This window comes from Colletes latitarsis, chromosome 1 (assembly GCF_051014445.1).
Source record: "Colletes latitarsis isolate SP2378_abdomen chromosome 1, iyColLati1, whole genome shotgun sequence".
NCBI lineage: Eukaryota > Metazoa > Arthropoda > Insecta > Hymenoptera > Colletidae > Colletes > Colletes latitarsis.
The window spans coordinates 51,198,560-51,217,888 of record NC_135134.1 but is presented as its reverse complement, the minus strand read 5'-3'; the positions used below and the strand labels follow the sequence as shown (position 1 = coordinate 51,217,888).

Genomic DNA, 19,329 nt, shown 5'->3' with positions numbered 1-19,329 from the left:
TGCTCTGCCTTTAGGGCACGTTTACAATGCAACACAAATACGTATTAAAGATGGCGTACAAAATCACTAACCGTTATTTATCACAGTAATGGTAAAATCATGACCATGATCGTAATTCTTTTCTTCTGATTCACATTGTGTTTGAGTGAATTTGTTCATTGTGGTCGTAATTTTTTGGTCTTGATTAAATTATTTTTCAATTTAAATTACGCTACATTTTCTGTATGTGACGTAAATTTACTTGATTTAATGTTAAAAATAAAAAATAATTTAATTTTCTTTCCCCTATCTTCTATCAGTATTTATTTAAATAGTGTAAAAGTGTCTAGACTTCATCCACCACTCACTAGTAACCAACTAAACCAATCGTAACGCATTTCTTTAGTAGAATTCATTAGAATTCGAATACGCATATCTTTTCGTTAAATTCGAGTTTGAATTTTATTTAATAATAAACTCAAAGAATTGTTCAGCATTCTGAGCATGATGAAGTACATACTTTGTACGACTTTCTAATTCTAGCTCTCAAAAGATCACCATACTACTTATCCATTTCCTAACCCCTATACGCTTTGTTTTGTCCAGTTCTTCAATTTCCTTTAGCAAAATCAGAATAATATCTTTGATAACACTGTATGGAGCTGCACATTGGCGTTATTTCTCCGTCTCTCGTTAGTTTAAAAGTTTTCTTTCTTCGACCAGAACGACAATCGTGACAACGAACCAATGAGAGTTGGATCACGCAAGAATTTTCTTTTCACATCTACTCTATGTTTGTTTCAGAACATTGTTTGCAAAATGTTAAGCGGTTAAAAAACAACATAAACATCTCCTGACAATAAGAACACAGAAACTAAGACCTCGTTTTTTGACGAGAGTGAACCGATTGTGTTGCACGATCAATAACAAAGCCAAGAAATTATTAAAACTCATTATCACGCTATATCTTATGAATTTTCAATATTCTTTCACATGCTAATATATGTACATATACGAATAAACATATAAATGATGCAAAATGTATAAATGCAATGAATATAACTTATCTATAGCCTCTCCTATTTACTGATTCTTATAAACTCTTTAAAAGTAGCCAATAAATAAATTTTGATAGCATAGTTCTATCATTTAAGATATAAATTTGTGTTTGTTAATTACCTTTTTAATTATATATTTTATCAACGCGTTAAAAATTAATATATCGCATTCAAGAGCATAACTTTTCTCGTTTGATTGGACTGTCCTTGAATCGCGAGGACCATCGTTATGTGGTTCGGTTTAATTTCTTCGAATTAATTACTGTCTTGTTGAAAATGGTGTACAAACGTAAAAAATATCACAGAGGAGACACTCATTTAAAAAAGGGTTGGAGAACAAAAAGAAGAAAGAAAGATTTGGATGAGGTAGAGATATTCGATCTAACCTCTATTTTAAGCATGCGTGTCATGTGGCATGCTTTTTACGATCGGCAATTATTATTATATGATATTTTTTATTTTAGATTGATGAAGATTTGAAATATGAAAACGTGAAAAGTTTGCTAAATCAAGAAGTAGATTTGGATAAACCGGGAGCAGCTCAATATTATTGTATACATTGCGCGTAAGTATTCATTTTAGTCCTGTTTGATATGCTTCTGTGAATGATTAAATCTGTAAATATTTTACACAAATATACAGTACGTCTGTTTAATAATAATTTGGTTCATGACAAATATTGTTTATCCGAAAAAAATGTCGCACGTTTTATATGCTTTCTTAACCTCAAATGTTTAATGGGAGTAACGTTTTATATTGAAAACCATAGAATGTAAAAAATCGTTTAATCGTTTATATTTTATAATATGAGCAGCCAAACGAAGTAAAGAATTGATGCTTTTTTTACAGGAGGTATTTTATAAATAATACAGCTTTACAAGATCATTTGTCAACAAAAGTACATAAACGTAGATTGAAAGCTCTCGAACTGGAACCGTATAGTATAGAGGAATCTGAAAGAGCTTCTGGAAAGGGAAGTTACGTTGCTCCAAAAAAACGTGAAATTGAGACCATAACTCGTGATAATTTTAAAATGGATATTGAATCAGAATTTCAGCCACAAACTGAAACAGCTAAAGTTAATGCATAGGATGAATTTATAGATGAAACAAAACTTTTCATTGATTCAATTATTCATCCATATATTATAACAGAAATTAAAACATTTTTTTTTACTATTTTATTATAAATTTACAATGGTAAATTATTTACGATACTTCCTATCGCGTATTGCGCACAATGGTTTAAAGTATGGCACTTCAAAATATGCTAGTGTGCCATTGAGTTTTGATAGAAAGTACAGTTCTGCATTATTTATTTCTGGCAGAAAGGGTACAGAATGTTTTTCATTTTTAACGCCATATTTGGATTTTGACAATAAATTGACAGACATCGACAAGTTACAAAAGGATTTAACTTCTCGAGGATTAAACGTGAACGCCGAGGATGTTAAGAAAATGTGGGAATTCTACAAATTATTAAACGCTGATAAATCTAGACTAGAGTCGAAATCTTTGGAGTTATTAAAACAAATAAAATCATTTTCCGGGAAGACAGATTTGACCATCGAAGAACAGTTAGAATTTAATAAATTAACTGTCCAGTCTAAAGCGTTGAAGCAAGACTTAAAAAGCATTAGAGAAGTCTTATGGGACTTGAGCGAAAGCGTAATAGAAAAATTATTGAAATTACCAAACGAATTGGACGAAAGAACACCGCTTCGCTCTCCCGTAATATTGAAACGTATCGGTACATTGCATGAACTCTCGGACACAGGAGACAAGAAAAGTCACGTAGAAATTGGAAGGAGCCTCGGTTTATTGGAATATAAAAATCCTATGCTCTACTATCTATGTAATGATGCAGCTCTTTTCGAACTTGGCGTATTAAATTACGCAGGACAAATATTCAGCGCGGACGACATGATCAGATTAACTGGCTCAGATTTCAGTCGCAGTTTGGTAGTGGAGGGTTCTGGCTTGAATCACGAGGATCCATCGGATGCCTTTATAATAGATAACTGTAGCGAAGTAGAAGAACACTCCCCAAATCGTATGCATCTTGTTGGAAGCGCAAGTTTAGTTGCAGTCTTAGCTATGCACGCAAAACAATTGATAAACCCAAATCATTTCCCGATCAAATATTTTTCTACTGGGAGGCAATACACTCCTTTCCGACCAGGCTCTACGCCACTTGGCTTGTTCACCGTGTGCCAGGCATCCGCTGCACACGCCTTCGTATTAGTCAAAGACATGAACAGCCAAGAGTATCATACTCAGTTCGAAAGATTGTTAAATACTGTTTGTCAACTATACGACAATATATGCGACCATTATCAAATTGTCATGAGACCTGTGTCAGAATTGCGACCTTGGGAATCGATGCGCGTGTCTTTCGAGTTGTGGTCCGCATTTTCAAAACAATACATAGAAGTTGGCCATATCTCTGTATGTGGTAACTATTTTAGTAAAAGATTATTGATCGCGTATCAGACACCGACCGGAAGAGATTTTCCTTCCGTGATATCTGGCACAGTGTTATCAGTACCACGTCTTTTGGGATGTTTATTGGAGCAAAATTCAGAAAAATTTGTTGTCCCGCCGAAAATCGCGGAACACATGCCTATGGGTCAGCCTCTAGTTTAAAATTAGGAAATGAATTTCTAAATAGCAAAATGCTTTCAGAACTTTTACATCTTTTGTACATAATTTATGTATTGTTCCCTAAATGGATGTAATTTGGTTTTACTACTTCGGATACTATTCGTTTATTTTTGTAGAATTCTATGTATGTATTTTGCTAGAATAAATGTTTATGATACATGAAAGAATATCAAATAAATACAGCGATGCTGTCGGAGAAGCAGGGGTCAATTACAATTATTTTTGGTCATTACACATACCCCCGAATTCCTATCCAATTTCGAGAAAAAAAATCGAGTAGCTGGTGAAATTTTTCGGCGAAAAAAAAATTTTTCAAATCGTTCTGGAAAAATTATTTTCGTTTGCAGGGGTTAATTAGAATCATTTTTGGTCAATAGACATACCCCCGAAATCCTACCCATTTTCGAGAAAAAAATTCGAGAAGGTGTGAAATTTTTCGGCGAAAAAAAAATTTTTCAAATCGTTCTGGAAAAATTATTTTCGTTTACACGGGTTAATTAGAATCATTTTTTGTGAATAGACATACCCCCCAATTCCTATCCATTTTTGAGAAAAAAATTCGAGAAGGTGTGAAATTTTTCGACGGAAAAAAAATTTTTCAAATCGTTCTGGAAAAATTATTTTCATTTGCAGGGGTTAATTAGAATCATTTTTGGTCAATAGACATACCCTCGAAATCCTACCCATTTTCGAGAAAAAAATTCATTACGGTCGGAACTTTGAACGTTAATAACTTTTTAACGAAGCCTCCATCAAGAAATTGGTATTCTTGATTTTCGTCTTATTTTGGCCTTTAGAATCCCCCATTAAAATTTTTCCCAAGATTAGCCGAACACCCTGTATATCATCGAATTAACAGGTTAATGTTACTTCAGAATCGTTTGATTTTCGCTTTGTGCGACTATAAATTTTTACTTTAAATTTGAGAACTACAATAAAATCGATTTTTATGCACTTTTTTGTTTTCGAGAATTGTCGACATTTCTGATCATTCGATGTTTGGTGATTTTAAGAGATTGAAAGATTAGTATTTACCATGGGTGGAGCAGAGTTCGGGAAGTTGCCAATTCGGATACGAAGAATCGTGCATTACACTTTATCATCGATGGAACAACGTTTTTGGGCAAAGTCTGTATCGCACGGCATACCAAATTTGTTTTGGCGAACGTTACGGATTCTTCCGGAAATGACACCAGGTATGATGAACTGGCAAAGAAAGGTTGTACCGTGGGATTACCGATTTCATTTAAACTTTTTCTGTTGATTTTAGAGTAGGAATAAATAGACACATTAACATTTAATTGTTGAATTTCTCTATATATTGCTTGTATAACTTTTACAAAATGTTCACATTGCCGAAAATGTATACGTTTGTATGATGCACACTACTCGAGTCGAAAAAGAAGTAAGAAAACAAATAAATTTAGGAAGAAAAGTATAAAAATAAAGAAAGAAAAATTTATAAATAATTATCGTTAAGAAAAAAGCTTAGGTATGTGTCTATTTATTTTTTCGTAGAATTATTAGACAACATTTGGCGCGAATAAATTAGGCGGGAATGAAATTGGCGGTCCAACAGGTGGCGACCCCACTCTGTGAGACCAAGGGTAACAGTTTGAAATCATATTCTTGTTTGATAGTGCGCGTATTTCGTGGTTCTTATGTCGCGTGTGCTTTTGTGATCAATTATTGTTTTATTGTAGCAATGATAGTGATGATCTGGACCTACAAGTGGAGTACTGCAGAGCACAGGAAAATAAATAGGAAGGATCCACGATTGTATGAAAATGATACGTAAGACAGTTTAAATAATTCAAGTTTCCGTTGTCTTGTATTGTTACTCGTATCAAATTGATTCTAATTAATTAATGTGTAATTCTTTTGAACATGTGTGCAATAAAATTTATTGAACAAGTCAAGTGTACTTGAAAATATAATAATTCGATATTTTATGAAAAATGGATTACTCTCTTTTGCAAAGTCTGATTTGAGCAGAATTCTACAGTTTAAACGGTATAATAGTAGATAGGCTGAGCACAACAAATAGTTTGCAATTTTATTTCAAATATGATAGAAGTAAAACAACGTTGAAAAGTTTTTAATAGTCCAGGGCACAAAACAATGCTACACCTCTTTTGATCCAATGAGCTTGGGGTTTTCTACTAGGAATTTCCATTGCCAAAACGAAATTGGTAGAGTGCCCGGTCGTGCTCAATGTTCCTGCTCTGTTAATAGTTTTGTAGACAGGACAGGAGTAAATTCCTTTGGGGGTTTGATGATACACTTCTGGCAGAAGTAGTATTGGAGGCATGTCTATAAAAGTAGTTTAGAATGAAAAGCTCAGTTACTTGCGTTAATCCTTAACACAGTGACTGCTACACCTAAATAATCAGTAGCAAATAATCACGAAGAAAAATATATGTTTCTTGTTTCATTGAACTTCCACTTTCAATTGTGCAAAATAGAAGATATTTCAATAGATGTATAATAAGCGAAATAAGTAGTAGACTTTCAATATCAATGATCTGAAAGATATTTGAGATCATTGACATATTCTTTGTAGCAATAATTACTAGTGTACAGCTCCTTTGGAAGGGATTCGTTTAAGTAATTCTTGTCCCATCGACATCCCTCAAGGAACAGACCATAAATAACACAGCCATCTTTGGGTCTGTATGTTGGCATTGCACTCAATACCTACAACATTAAAAATGGTTGCATAGTTACAGAGTACTTCTATTTAATGGCAAAATGAAATAAATGATTTCTAAATAATTTTAAATAGGACAATAATAACTCTGAGTTAAAAAGTATGTTAATTAAGAAGCACCTGGAAGCTGAAATCAATAGTATCGATGGAAATAACGTGGTTTCGTGCGAAATTCTGCAGGGTACCAGTTAGGAATGCTTGTGGGAAGTAGAAACCAGAAATCCAAAATGCCGCGGGTATGCCATGGGTTTCCCAAGATCTCAGAAACGCGATTCGGTCCTTCAGGTCGAGGAACCAAGCACCTACATTTTCGTTTTATCATCGACAAAGTGCACATCATTTGAATCGTTACCGTTTGAAGCGAAATTCAATAACGATTGATTATATCGAATATTGTTCGCCTAAAAGTACCTTAATATTAACTATAAGAGTCATTCAAAGCGATAAAGTTTACCGAGCGGTTTCAGGGAAGGGTAACCCTTGTCTTGCCAAACTTTTGGAATTCTGTTGTTGTACAAGCTATTCGACACGGTTTCTAAATGCTGTGACATCACGACCAGCCCCTTCAAGGCTTTCAGTAGGTCCACCAATGTTGTCTTTACCACTTCCAACAGCCCGTTGTAACGTATCGCTTCCTGTAGCAACACAGTGTTGAATGACTCTTCGTACAGAACTGGGTACCTGAAACGTTTAAGCTATGACCAGTATCGTCCGTGGGAAGAGCCAGAACCGTGCATTGTTTTACTTGGATTGCATAGCCGCTAGGTCGAATGTTTTTGGCATCTCTGCCAGCATGTCGTGGGCTAATTGAGTGGTGACTTCTTCGATGCTCGCAGCTGCGATCCCGACTTGGCGAGGCTGAAGCGCAAGAAGCGTATCGAGGCAGGCGTAAGTCTCTGCCTGAGCGCAACTTATGTCCGCGTTTGGGTGCATTCCGAACATCGAGGGCTCGTCGTTCAAAGGGAACGTTTTTATGTAGTCGATATACTCTTCGAACGTGGCCACGTCCGGCAACTGAAACAAACGGGAGGATCAGAAACGATCAGAATCGAGGGACCTAAGGGAAAGCGTTAACATTTGAGTGTAGGAACGTCTCGATTAGAATATTAGTATAGAGATGGTGAGTCCTATCTGTGATCTTTGATGCGTATTACTTGATAGTAGTGCCCTTCTTCGTCGAACGTATAGGACTCTGAGAGGATTTCAGGTTTGTAGAAGTCCTCGAGGATTGTTAAAACGCATCGACGATCCCAGTCGTCTGTTATTCGTCCACCGTAATTGATGTGACCCGCGGTGTATATAAGGACCTTTAGATATTAGGTATTATAACCGATTAATAAGAAAATTAATATTGTTCTACAAACAGTAGGTTAAATATAGTCGTAGGACCCAGTTTGTTGATCTAACGTTGAAGTTTACCTTAAATGGCACAGTTTCATATTCTAAAAGGAACATGTGGAGTTGCGATATGCATATGGTCAGGTCGCCATCGGTGAATTCATACGGTATATTAAATCCCAGAGGTCCGAATTTTCGCCTCTCGAGGAGAACCGAGTGGAACAGGCACAAAGAAAATACCAGCCATTTGAACTGCGGGACTTTCGCGTGATCGGATTGGAGGAAGCTTTGCATTTCGATCACTTGCGTCAGATACGCGCGAAACATGTTTGCCTGGAGTAAGTCAAAATTTTAAACCGCGATTTACGCGTATCGATCGTAGGATTAGATCGAACTTGAACAGTTTATTAAACGCAGGTATGTTTGTTGTTTACTTTTACGCCTCTGGGAGGCTCGATCGTCATTTTGGTGCTGTTTTGAAGTATGCTAACGGGGAAATCCGGAGATGGCGCCGAAGTCAACCATAAACGGAAGTCCGGATGACTCTTTCCTCTTCCCAATGATTCCACCAGCGTGTCTAGTTCTGGCATCCAACTTGGGGCCAAGTGGCAATTCTGTGAAGATATATTCTTCATTAATCCCACAGCAATATACCGGGTAACTTAAATATTTCCATTCCTATCGAAGATATGCAAATGTGATCAAAAGTTAGAATTTTTTTCTCGAAAGTGGGCAGGATTTCGGGGGTATGTGTATTCACCAAAAATAATTGCAATTGATCCCTGCAATCGAAAATAATTTTTTTAGAACGATTTGAAATTTTTCAATTTTATCGAAAAATTTCACATCTTCTCGAATTTTTTTCTCGAAAGTGAGTAGGATTTCGAGGGTATGTGTAATGACCAAAAATGATTGTAATCGACCCCTGCAACCGAAAATAATTTTTTCAGAACGATTTGACATCTTTTTTTTCACCGAAAAATTTAGGCACCTACACGAAATACCCTGTATGTTCATGTGATGTTTTTTTAAATTTTTATGTGTAGATTCACATTGTATGGTTTCTAGAGTATGTATAGCGGGACACCCTGTGTATTGAGGTTGCAGTTTCGTTGTCCAGGCACTATTAATTTTCGAAAAACCCTTGCCAAGAGCAAGTAATTATCGGTCGAGCAAGGATTACGTTTCTCATTCTGGTATAGCGTATACATTCGTAATATCCGCCATTGTTAGTACAGTTGCGAAAGTTAAATGGGTGTAGTGGCTATTGAAACGAAAATTACTGTTCGAAAGCAGTTATCTCGAGGGGCAGAAATAAATAAAGAACTTTCTATCTAAAGATTTTCTGTTTAACTTATTCGTTAGAGCTCAGTTGCATCGTTAATGATTCGGAAGTTTCAGGAATAAAGTGGAAATAAATTATTTACCAAATAGCATCATAAATTAAAATTACGTATACGGTCGTAAAAACACTTTTTACGAGATAAAATAATACGATGTTCCGTAAATAATTTTCAGTTCACCTGTGTTTTGTAAATTTCGACGCAGATTGGTATTCCGTAAAAAAAAAAGAATAAATAGAAGCCACGAAACAAAATAAAAGAAAAATTCCATACAAGATAAAAAAACGTACATTTTTCAAACGTACATTGAATGAACAGAGTCTCATTTTCTAACGGGATAAATCATACTCCCGTTCGCCGGTGTATTTCAAACATAAAGGAGATAACACTTTTTCTCTGTCCATCCTTTTAAGGTCTCAGAAAAGATCCGCGAGATACCTGGGTTTTTTCTTTCTTTTTCCCCATTCAATCGAGGGCATTCTTATGATCGACGATCGCAATATTTTTCGACGCAAGGCACGACGAATCTTCTCCTTTACTCGAATATCGTCTACCAATTTGTATGGATATTTGACGCCACAATGATTGATACTTTCGCGTATCAGATGTTCGTACCGTTGTACCTTTTACAGTTTCTTCTACCGTAATTAAATTCACCGAGAATTTGACGTAAACGTCTGTTTATACTCACTTGGAAGAAACACCAGCATCCCTGTTCAGACGACAGTTTTAACAAGGCCTCTGCTCTTGGTCCTTGGCCCTGCCCGAGAGAAATCGCGTGTAGTTTGGCCCCCATTTTTAATCTGTCCGCGAACTTGTACAATTCGGCCGCTGGATCCGTGCCGGTGGACAAAATGAAAACGATAGGCGTGGTTGGTGAGGACTCGTTATAAACAGCGGATAATTCCGTGGTCTGTGGTTCGACGAATTCTCGACCCAGATGCTTGGCGAGGTAAAGTTGCATCGCGTTTGTAACTTTGTCGGGACGTAAACACTTCAGAATCAACATCTTTTGAAAGTCGTCTAGCTCGGTGTTCCACGGCTCTGGCAACGGAGCTCTGTACACAAAACAAACCTCGAGCTTCGGTAGTGAAATATAACGTTTCGTTAAAATCTATCGTATAAATTGATCCCTCGTATGAATCATCCTGTAAGTTTCGCTCGGAAATACACCGAACGATTTGTATTTTACTCACAGATGCGCTTCCTGCGCGTCAAATACTGTTTTGAAATGGGTCAGCGACCGCTGGAAGGACTCGATGAAGTTGCCAAACTTTGGAAGGCTCTCGAGCGCCTGGATCTCTTTCCAGCAACGCGGAGTTATCCATTCTGGTGATGGATTCGGTCTGTCCTGCGATAGGGAGAGCAGAAGAGAAGTTTAAGCGTCCGTGAAACGTTGAAAATCCATATCGCGCCCGCCACCTTTCATATACCCTATCTGGAGCTAACTGGAGCGTGAAATTTCATGAAACTTCCCCCTTGAATAGTTTCGTGCAGACGTATGAACAATTGCGCTTCGAAACTGCTTTCTAAGAAAATGTATTCTATTCAAGAATGATTTATTTCGTGTCTAAAGTTTCAACATTTTAATTTCTAGGTCTGGGCATCATTCAGTGCACGGGTGACATCGCCCAACAGTACGAACACTACAAACACGCCAAAGCCACGCGGTGCGCAAGGAAGATGCGCGACGATACTACCGCGCCATCGATGGCTCGTTAGTTAGATCGCGGCGGTGTCGCGACGCGCACGTGCCTTGCGCATCCTGTGATTCGAGAGGGACCAACTACCCAAGCTGTTTCGATGGGATGGCTGTTGGGTAAGTGAACAACTCATACTATAATCGTATGCCGCAAATTGGCTTCTCCCTGGTAGTTCCAATGGCGTAACAATAAACAGTCGACCGAAAACTTTGGAAATTTTACCTCCAGAGGTTCTGGTCCTGCTAAAAAGTGTCTCCATTCCGTCGCGTCGATTGATCCGTCGTTCATTCGGATTCGTGCGCAGACCAGAAACGCAAAATGCAATTTGTGCCTCTCGAACAGGCTGCGGCAGACGTTCGAGAATAGGGAGAACATGAACTGATGATTAATCCCCGCGACTCGAAGTTCGATATCATCTAGAAAGTACAACCGTTCGTACAGTTGGAAAAAGACTCGAACGACCTTTAGATTATTGTACCAAACTCTGCTTCAAAACCTGATGGTTCTCCGCACGTAACAAGACAGGTAAACTGCCTCTAACCCAAGGTTATCGCGAAGTAAAAGCGTACAGCGATAAACTGCTCGTAGCAGAATATTCCTGCTGTTGTTAGACTAATCGTAAGGTTTAATTTTATGTATAATTAATTTGGTAATGTAATGGGGAAGAATCTCATAAGACTAATTGTTTGGATTAGCTTTTCCGGTAATTCTGTTAGCAGTATGTCATTTGCATTTACATTGAGATTACGACGGCGATTATGATACAAATTACGATCACAATTAGTTCAGTACTCGTTGTTATTATCATTGTAATATTCTAGATTTGGTTAGGAATAACATAGTAGCTGCACTAACCGCTTTTTTCGGTCGCGAGTATACTATTGTTGAAAATCTCGACGAACCATTCCAAAGAGTACTGGTACATAGTGTCGACGTATTGCAAATCGGACAGACAAAAAAAGAGTATCCGTCCCCGGACTGCGACGGGGATGTACAACGATCTGGTTATCTCGATGTCTGCTTGAATGATCTCTGCCTCGTGCATTTTAACCTGTAGCATACATAACAAGCTACGATTCCTCGACTATATAGCCCAGGTATGCAACAGGTGCGCGTGATTTTTATGCGAGAAAATATTTATTCTACTGTGAAAGTCGTATTTCGGGGTATTTCGGCTAGAGTTTACGAACGTACCTTGATCTCTTCGCTCTTAACTTTGGACGCCTCCAAAGTGAGGATGAGATCCATATCGTCGACCGCAGAACCTTCCGATACTGACAACCTATAGAGAATTCTGTCCTCTATTTCCTGCAATTCCCTTCTCATTTCAGCGTTGGATACGATCAGGGCGTTTCTTGTTTGCTCAAGGTCCGGCCGTTCTTGAATGGCGACCAAAGATAGCATCTGATCCTCCAGGCCACTTTTACATAACAAATACCACACAACTTTCGAAACGTTCGAAGTTTCGATACAAAATTAACATAGATAAATTAATTTCTTTTTCTACTGTTAATCTTTATTTTTGGGGGGAAATGTTTTATATTTGCGAGCGATAAAGAAATCGGTGAGGTACGATAACGCTCCCCTGAGTGTCTTAGGAGGAGAACTTGTACGGAAACTTTGTTGGAAAGAGATTCGTAACTTACGTGGTGGTGAGAGCAAAGTTCACCAGCAAGATTTTCACCGAGACTTCCGGCGTGTAATGGGGATTCGAAAGCCTCGTGGTGAGGAATAGACGGAAGTCTGCGTTGTACGGGACGATGTTTTCTCCGATTTTAACGCACATCAGACCGCCGTGCTCGAACAACGATCGCATCAATATAGGATCCAAGCCAGCCTCGAGCTCGAGGCCGACGTTCTCTATGAGACAGGCTCTCCCGAATCGTACGCAGGACTCCAAAACGCGTAGAATGTCTTTATCCGCCATCTTCGCGATGGATATCCCGTTGTCCTTGTACTGAATTTCCATTAAAGTAGAAGGAACTTTAGCAAATCATATACGCTTACGTTTCATAGAGATTCGTGTTTCAATATTCAATTAGTTTTGAAGATAGACAAGACGAAAAGGAATACCTTCATTTTTCGATTTTTACTTTCTACACTTTTCTAGCTTAATTACGGGAGAACACGGTTAAACGCGCTGTAAATCACGAGAGACTTAAGGCGAGAAGCGTCGGCGATAATTTTCGTCTTAGAAAGCAGGGCTCAGGTGAACAGCTTCGTACAAAACACGAATAAAGCTTGGTGGAATCTTGAAGCTCCCTACGTACAACTCATTAATTAAAGCTTGATTACTCGGTTTCAGCGCTCTGTTCGACGGTCTTGACGAATATTATATTTATTCATATATAAGAATTCGAAGAATCGCTAATAGATGTACGATTAAATTGAATGTTATTATTTTTGCGAGGTATAGAAATAATATTGCTTAGCTTCGTATGTAAATTTCGCAAAAATCATCGCGCAAGCGAAATGGTCTTTCGTAGAGAGACGAGGACGTTCGTTCGTAGAAATTCGAATATCAAAATGGCGGGGTTTAAGCGCGGAATGGTCCGTTTTCCGAGCTGAACCGTTGTTGACCCACTCAGTTAGAAATACAATCTACGCAAGGCGGGCAAAGTGCATCTCGTATTACGTACTTTTCGGTTCGAATGAACGCGTTCCTTTTACTCACCAGAGAACGTATCCACTTGTTTGCCTGCGCCTGGGGGTCGATAAAAAGAGGCCAGCGGTTCGAGTGCATCGCCAGTACGGCGTTTTCCACGGACAATGTGTCTCTGGGCAAGCCCTCGATCTGCCATTTTCTTATCTCCACCTCGTCACCCAGGGTGGACACGGGGTCGCTGCCTGGCGTGTGGGGCACGTCTTCGAGCAGCTTTTGCCAGGAAGTCAAAAGCGTCGCCCGGTATTTGTCCGTGAACGGCGTCAAATAAGCTATCGCGCCTGTGGAATGATTTTTCTCTTTTGCACGGGATTAGCCAAATTGCATTCCACCTTAGTATTGAGAAACAGATTCTCGCGTAAAAAGATCTCTTTGGGCAGCCTGAGACACTTCTATCGACTTAGCTCGCGAAATAAGTATATTTCTTACCGGAAGCGAGTAAAATATCACCAACGACGTTCCTCAAGGATGTATTTATGTCATCCACCGTCGACAACCAGCGTTTCTGCTCCCCAGCCAGGCCGACTATCAGCCTCACGGCCCTCCCCATTCTATCCTCGCAAAGCTGCTTTTGCCTCTCGAGTTCCGCCTTTTTCTCCTCCCCCACGCGCAAGAGATTTCGCAGCTTCTCGACGCCCTCCTCCACTTGTCTTAGCCTTTCTATTGCGGCCAACAAGGTTCTTTCCGTTTCCTCTAGTGCTTCCTCGGCTTTGGCCAACGCTTCCATCTTTGGTTTCACTTTCAGGTTCACGAAGTAGTAGTTGTACATCGCGTGCACCCACAGGCACAGCGAGTAGCAGGCTTTCGATACGTATTCGATCTGTAAAGGACGACGATTGCGCGGCGATATTATTAAAGCACAGAGTTTAATTGCTTTCGATAAAGTCGAACCTTCGCTGGTTGGAAGTCAGGGTTCTCTATGTAGACCTTCAGCTTATTAATCATTTCCTCCGTGAGATTTTCCTTGTCGTAATTCTCCATGGTGTGCAAGAAGTGCCCTGGATCCGACAGCATTAGACTACCGGGCGTCCAATAATCTAATTTCACCTCTGTACCGAATTTTCCGTCGCCTTTCTGCGCGTAAAAGGACACCCGTAGAATTTCCGCGTGCAAATTGACGAATAGGAGAAGACGCGAAAATATTGGAACAAAGCACGCGTTTTCGATGGAACGACAGAACGCCCTGATTGTTCGTTTTGTGCTGCACCGACAAAAGCATCGCGTTGAATTTCACCTGGCTAATATAACACAGATTTTGAAAAGCTTCCTACGAATGGTGATTCTACACCGGCGAACAAGTCGACTCGCGTTCGATCGATTTTGCCATCGGCTTTCGTTGCTCAAAGCTCCACTTTGTGCGTGTTTATTGTACACATAAGTTATAGCGTGCTCGTGAGCCCATAAGAATATTACGAATGGATCGCTGAGGTTCTCCCGATGAATTTGGGTCCAAACACGACCTCGTTCGGACTACTTTCATTTATACGCGATCAGACACTGTTAAAAACTAATAGAAACGACGAATAACTAAAACTAGGTCGAATATAGTCGTGTTTGAGAATCTCGAGAAAATATCGCGACAAGCACACTGTAATTAGTATCGGTAAATATGTTTGCCCAAGAGTTTTTCGCGTCGAGTAAACAAAAGCAGTAGCCAGAGATAATATTGTTTCATCTACGCGGGATGTATACTCTGTACTGTTAGGTTAACGAAGGTTCTATTGTGTCACCAAATATTTCCTACGAACCTTGATCGGTTTCACATTGTTTATGATACAAATAGCTTCTATCACCAATAGTACACCAACCGGTGGTCGTCTCATCGCCTTCACTTCCGTGATGTCGTTTCTGTTGAGGGCTTTCAAGCTCTTCTCGGCGGCAATCAACATCGGACGGGCTAGACCTACGACAAATACGATATCGATCGCACATATACCCTGTATACTATAAGAATAATACTCTACGAAGAAATATACAAACTCAAATCTGCCTCTGCGTCGTCTCGGATCTTTTGGTTCTCCACTTTCATCCTCGCGGCTACGTCTTCTTGCTCCTTCGCCTTCGCTCTCGTCTCCTCTGCTTCGATCTAACAGAGGCGATCAAATTTTCAATGCATTCTATGAATAAGACCGCGGAACATAGTACGGATATTGCCATATTGTTTGTTGACAACACTAACAGTGTCGTGGGTGATTCTTTCGATCATTTTAGCCGTTTCCGCCGCTGCCTTTTCCAATTGAGGCTTCATGTTCCTCAATAGTTCCTGCATTTTTTTCACCTCGACCTCCGCGCTTGCCAGCTTGTCCAGACCTATTGTTAAAGGCATTTAAATTGAATGGAATCTTGGAATCTTTAATTTAGATCGATTTAAATTGTATTTTCCTTCGGTTCTCGTCGCGACGTCTTCATTAGCGTTCTTATGGCGGTTAAAGTAAAACCTGCTCGAAACGACGAAAGCGAAGAGGATACTGTGGATATTGCGCGCGGTAGACCGTATGGAAATGTATGCAAATGCAAGAAAATCGGTCGATTTGCATTTCTTATGGCTTGCTTTAGATGATTAAAAATTGAGGTACCGAGAAAACGTTGAAATAAAAAAAAAGCTTCGCTCGATATCGCCTAGGGGACTTTCCAACGAAACAACCAATTTTCCTCCTTTTGCGTCCTCTTAACGAGTTGTTAATCGAAGTTCTAAATGAGGCGAATTATTCATCGAGTCAACGTTATTGCTAAGAAATTGGGTTTTTAACTGATTTTCTATTGAAATTGTTAATTAATTATGACGATCTGGTAAACGAATAAACATGACGGTATGCAAATCGTCCCCATAGAATAGTTGAAGTTATTGTTTGCGTAATAAGGACGTTTCGAATCGCGTCGATGGTTAATGCAATTAGCGTGCATACATTTGCATGGAAGCGTAATTTAATTTTCGTAGATTGATCGAAGAAATTATTGTATTAATTTCCATGTCCAGCGTGATCTGTTCACGTCACGCGATTCAATCCCTCGTAATCGCGCCTCTAAATATGTCGACGCTCGATGATATGTATAATTGACTGCATTACACGAACGGACACATTGAAATGATTACAACAAACCAATTTAGAACTATAAAGAGATAAGAATGGTTGACTAACGAAGGGTTGATTAACTATTTACTATTTGTATCTTTAGAAACGACAAGCTTGAATAAAAATTAAAACGTCGCGAATAGGAAAAAAGAAAATATCGTTGACTCGATCGACTTTTCGTCTACCGCGTAGTCTAGGGAATTAAATAACGTTCGTTCGAAGACTCGTTCCACGTGCCCGGAAAAAAACCAGACGGAATTTAATTCTGCCACTTGCACCCCTCGACGAGAATTTACGTGAAAATAAAACCAGTTACGAGTGGATGTTACGCCTGGAATAGACTCGCGTTTTTGAGTTATTAAGGCTGTCCTCGGTTGCTCGTAGAATATTCGATCTGTGGCGGTCCGCAGAGACGTACGTGCAAGATTAAAAAAAAAAATCTCTGTCGAGAAATTAGCGAGATTGCTCGCAGATTGTCGCGAAAAAATCGTAAATACCGCTACTCAAGCTCGAAATATTATATAAATACGTTTCTCTTCGATTTTTGTTTTATCTTCGTCCGTTTCAAGCGTTTCTATAAATTCCCTAGATTCCGCTGTCCCCAAACTCAGACATATATTTATAGCTAGGGAGAAGAAATCGATACTCCAAAGTTGGCACGTATCACGAGCTCCCATCAGACGGGCTTTGTTTAATTTATCACCTGGAAAAGTTTAGCTCGGGTCCTTCACCTTTGAATCCTCGAAGCTTTGAATTTCCAGACGAAATTGCATCCACTCGTAATAGGGTTGAAGTATTAATAATAATAGTGTTACGAACAAAATTACACTCTGAGGACTTATCGTAGAGATTTTAGGACCGCTGCTATCGGCGTCTTCGATCGATCTTCGCTTTCTGGTTACTAAGCGATAGCAAAACTTCAATGTTTTATCACGAACCTGTCGACAGACGACTTTCCGCTGACTGTAGCTCGTTTTTCTTTTTTCTCAGAAGATCCCCGTAACCGGAAAGTAATTCCAGATACGACGTAGGTGTAACGTAGTTGTGTCGATCCAATTCCTGTGCAATTAAAGTTAAAACGTTAATGTTCCAACTTCTTTCATTAAACAGCACCGAGTCCTGTAAGAGTTACGCTTTATCGTCGAAAATAACAGATGCGATATTACAGGAATCGCATTTCATAAGAACAATATTGTCAGAGATTTCCATGAAAATGCAATTTCGTCGAACGAATTTTGAAAGGGAAACATTTTTTTTTTTGTTTTTGGGTTTGCCCCAAAAATTACATTCCACGCTGTATTATTTACCTCGCTAGAATATTTTTATACACTGGATTCGTTTTCGAGGATCGGCTTATTTTTTATACCGGATGTTATGAAAGTATACACGCGAAATTGTAGCTGGAAAAAACAGATAAACTTTTTTCCCCTGTGTTTATTACTCGTTTGCATTGTTTATCCATCGCGAAACAAATACAACTCGCATTACTTTTGTTTCGATATCTACGAGTTATTAATACGTTGAAGTGGGAATTAAAGCGTCCTATTTTTCGAGCTAGTTTCAAAGAATGTTTGCAAAACGAACCCCGTTCTCGTAGAAATTTACAAGTTTCTAAGAACAGCCGCACAGAAGGATCACATATTTCTTTTCCGATCGTAGTGATTCCAGCTTAAGGGATTAAATTACCCCTAAAAGTTCCAACCCTCGGGCGTTATCTTGAAACTGACTGGGGATATAATCGGGATCTCGAGACGAATGTTTTATGGTCTTTGGCGGAGAATAACATGGCAGGAACGTTGATAAAAAAAATTTTACAAGAAATGAAAGCATCGTTTGCACCATCTCTAACCGCCTAAGTTATTTATAGTTCGACGTAAAAATTTACCAATTTTATTCAGACCGTCCGACCATATATCGATTCTGTTCCACTTGGACGATCAGTTACGGGTTTTTCTACTTGACGAACGAGCATCACATTTTTTCTCGTCTTATGCAGCGCGCTCTAATTTGTTTGCGAGAAGAGATTTATGTTTCTTGTTTGATTAATTCAGTTGTCTAGACACAACGATCCTAATTTATTTTTTTGTACAATGACTATGCCCGAACGGTGATTGATACGTTCTACTTGCTCGAGCAATGCTTATGAAACTTGCCCGAATATCGATGATCATGCTCTTCTTGCTCGTTCAACGGTAGCCCTGTTCTACTTGTCTGACCGCGTATGGCATTAATCTACTTGTCCGATAAGAGGGCGTACTATTCTACTGGTTTCTGGAATAACTGAGCTATTCCACTTGTCGGACTAGAAACCGATATCGTCTTACTTCTGACCTTTAACGCTTGGCGTTTCTAGCGACATTCAGACCTTGGGATAAAAGTCCGTTTAATTCAGTAAATTTAAACATTTTTGTTGCACCTGAGATATTTTTCACGATTCTAATTTAATATCGTTCGTTGCACCGTGTTTATTTTTCTCGTAAAATACAAAAATGTTTGCTCAGAGTCCTCGTTGTGAAATACGGGGTGTTCGACCACCCCTGGGGAAAATTTTAATGGAGGATTCTAGAGGCCAAAATAAGACGGAAATCAAGAATACCAATTTGTTAAAAAGTTATTAACAATTAAATTCAAAAATTTCAAATCGTTCTGGAAAAATTATTTTCGGTTGCGGGGGTCAATTACAATCATTTTTGGTCATTAGACATACCCTCGAAATCCTACCCACTTTCGAGAAAAAAATTCGAAAAGTTGAGAAATTTTTCGACGGAAAAAAAAATTTTCAAATCGTTCTGAAAAATT

The 19,329-nt window shown here is 38.9% G+C and overlaps 4 protein-coding genes across 4 annotated transcripts in view; 3 read left to right on the top strand and 1 right to left on the bottom strand.

The window, feature by feature from the left end:
- Positions 1-386: 386 nt before the first annotated feature.
- On the top strand, positions 387-2,127 carry LOC143341817 (zinc finger protein 593 homolog). The gene is made up of 3 exons (XM_076765065.1): positions 387-1,403; positions 1,502-1,602; positions 1,887-2,127. The coding sequence occupies exons 1-3, from the start codon at positions 1,314-1,316 to the stop codon at positions 2,125-2,127; spliced, it is 432 nt and encodes a 143-aa protein (XP_076621180.1). The 5' UTR covers positions 387-1,313.
- A 106-nt stretch (positions 2,128-2,233) lies between these two features.
- Positions 2,234-3,905, top strand: LOC143341811 (serine--tRNA synthetase-like protein Slimp). Its single transcript, XM_076765052.1, has one exon. The coding sequence runs from the start codon at positions 2,234-2,236 to the stop codon at positions 3,680-3,682; it is 1,449 nt and encodes a 482-aa protein (XP_076621167.1). The 3' UTR covers positions 3,683-3,905.
- Positions 3,906-4,547: 642 nt separating this feature from the next.
- On the top strand, positions 4,548-5,609 carry LOC143341228 (cytochrome b-c1 complex subunit 8). Its single transcript, XM_076763974.1, has 2 exons — positions 4,548-4,896; positions 5,404-5,609. The coding sequence occupies exons 1-2, from the start codon at positions 4,737-4,739 to the stop codon at positions 5,496-5,498; spliced, it is 255 nt and encodes an 84-aa protein (XP_076620089.1). The 5' UTR covers positions 4,548-4,736; the 3' UTR covers positions 5,499-5,609.
- Positions 5,610-5,798: 189 nt separating this feature from the next.
- The window catches only part of LOC143345006 (dynein axonemal heavy chain 1), a 96,401-nt gene continuing 82,870 nt past the window's right edge, over positions 5,799-19,329 (bottom strand). The window contains exons 40-60 of the mRNA XM_076771684.1: positions 17,469-17,589; positions 15,636-15,766; positions 15,437-15,542; positions 15,201-15,359; positions 14,348-14,526; positions 13,886-14,276; positions 13,469-13,737; positions 12,441-12,751; positions 11,989-12,214; positions 11,650-11,845; positions 11,017-11,210; positions 10,288-10,442; positions 9,783-10,149; positions 8,183-8,362; positions 7,830-8,081; positions 7,565-7,717; positions 7,156-7,424; positions 6,865-7,091; positions 6,531-6,712; positions 6,274-6,397; positions 5,799-6,013 (exon numbers count right to left, since the gene is read on the bottom strand). Coding sequence (XP_076627799.1) covers positions 5,799-6,013; positions 6,274-6,397; positions 6,531-6,712; positions 6,865-7,091; positions 7,156-7,424; positions 7,565-7,717; positions 7,830-8,081; positions 8,183-8,362; positions 9,783-10,149; positions 10,288-10,442; positions 11,017-11,210; positions 11,650-11,845; positions 11,989-12,214; positions 12,441-12,751; positions 13,469-13,737; positions 13,886-14,276; positions 14,348-14,526; positions 15,201-15,359; positions 15,437-15,542; positions 15,636-15,766; positions 17,469-17,589 — 4,407 coding nt within the window. The remainder of the gene's footprint in view (positions 6,014-6,273; positions 6,398-6,530; positions 6,713-6,864; positions 7,092-7,155; positions 7,425-7,564; positions 7,718-7,829; positions 8,082-8,182; positions 8,363-9,782; positions 10,150-10,287; positions 10,443-11,016; positions 11,211-11,649; positions 11,846-11,988; positions 12,215-12,440; positions 12,752-13,468; positions 13,738-13,885; positions 14,277-14,347; positions 14,527-15,200; positions 15,360-15,436; positions 15,543-15,635; positions 15,767-17,468; positions 17,590-19,329) is intronic.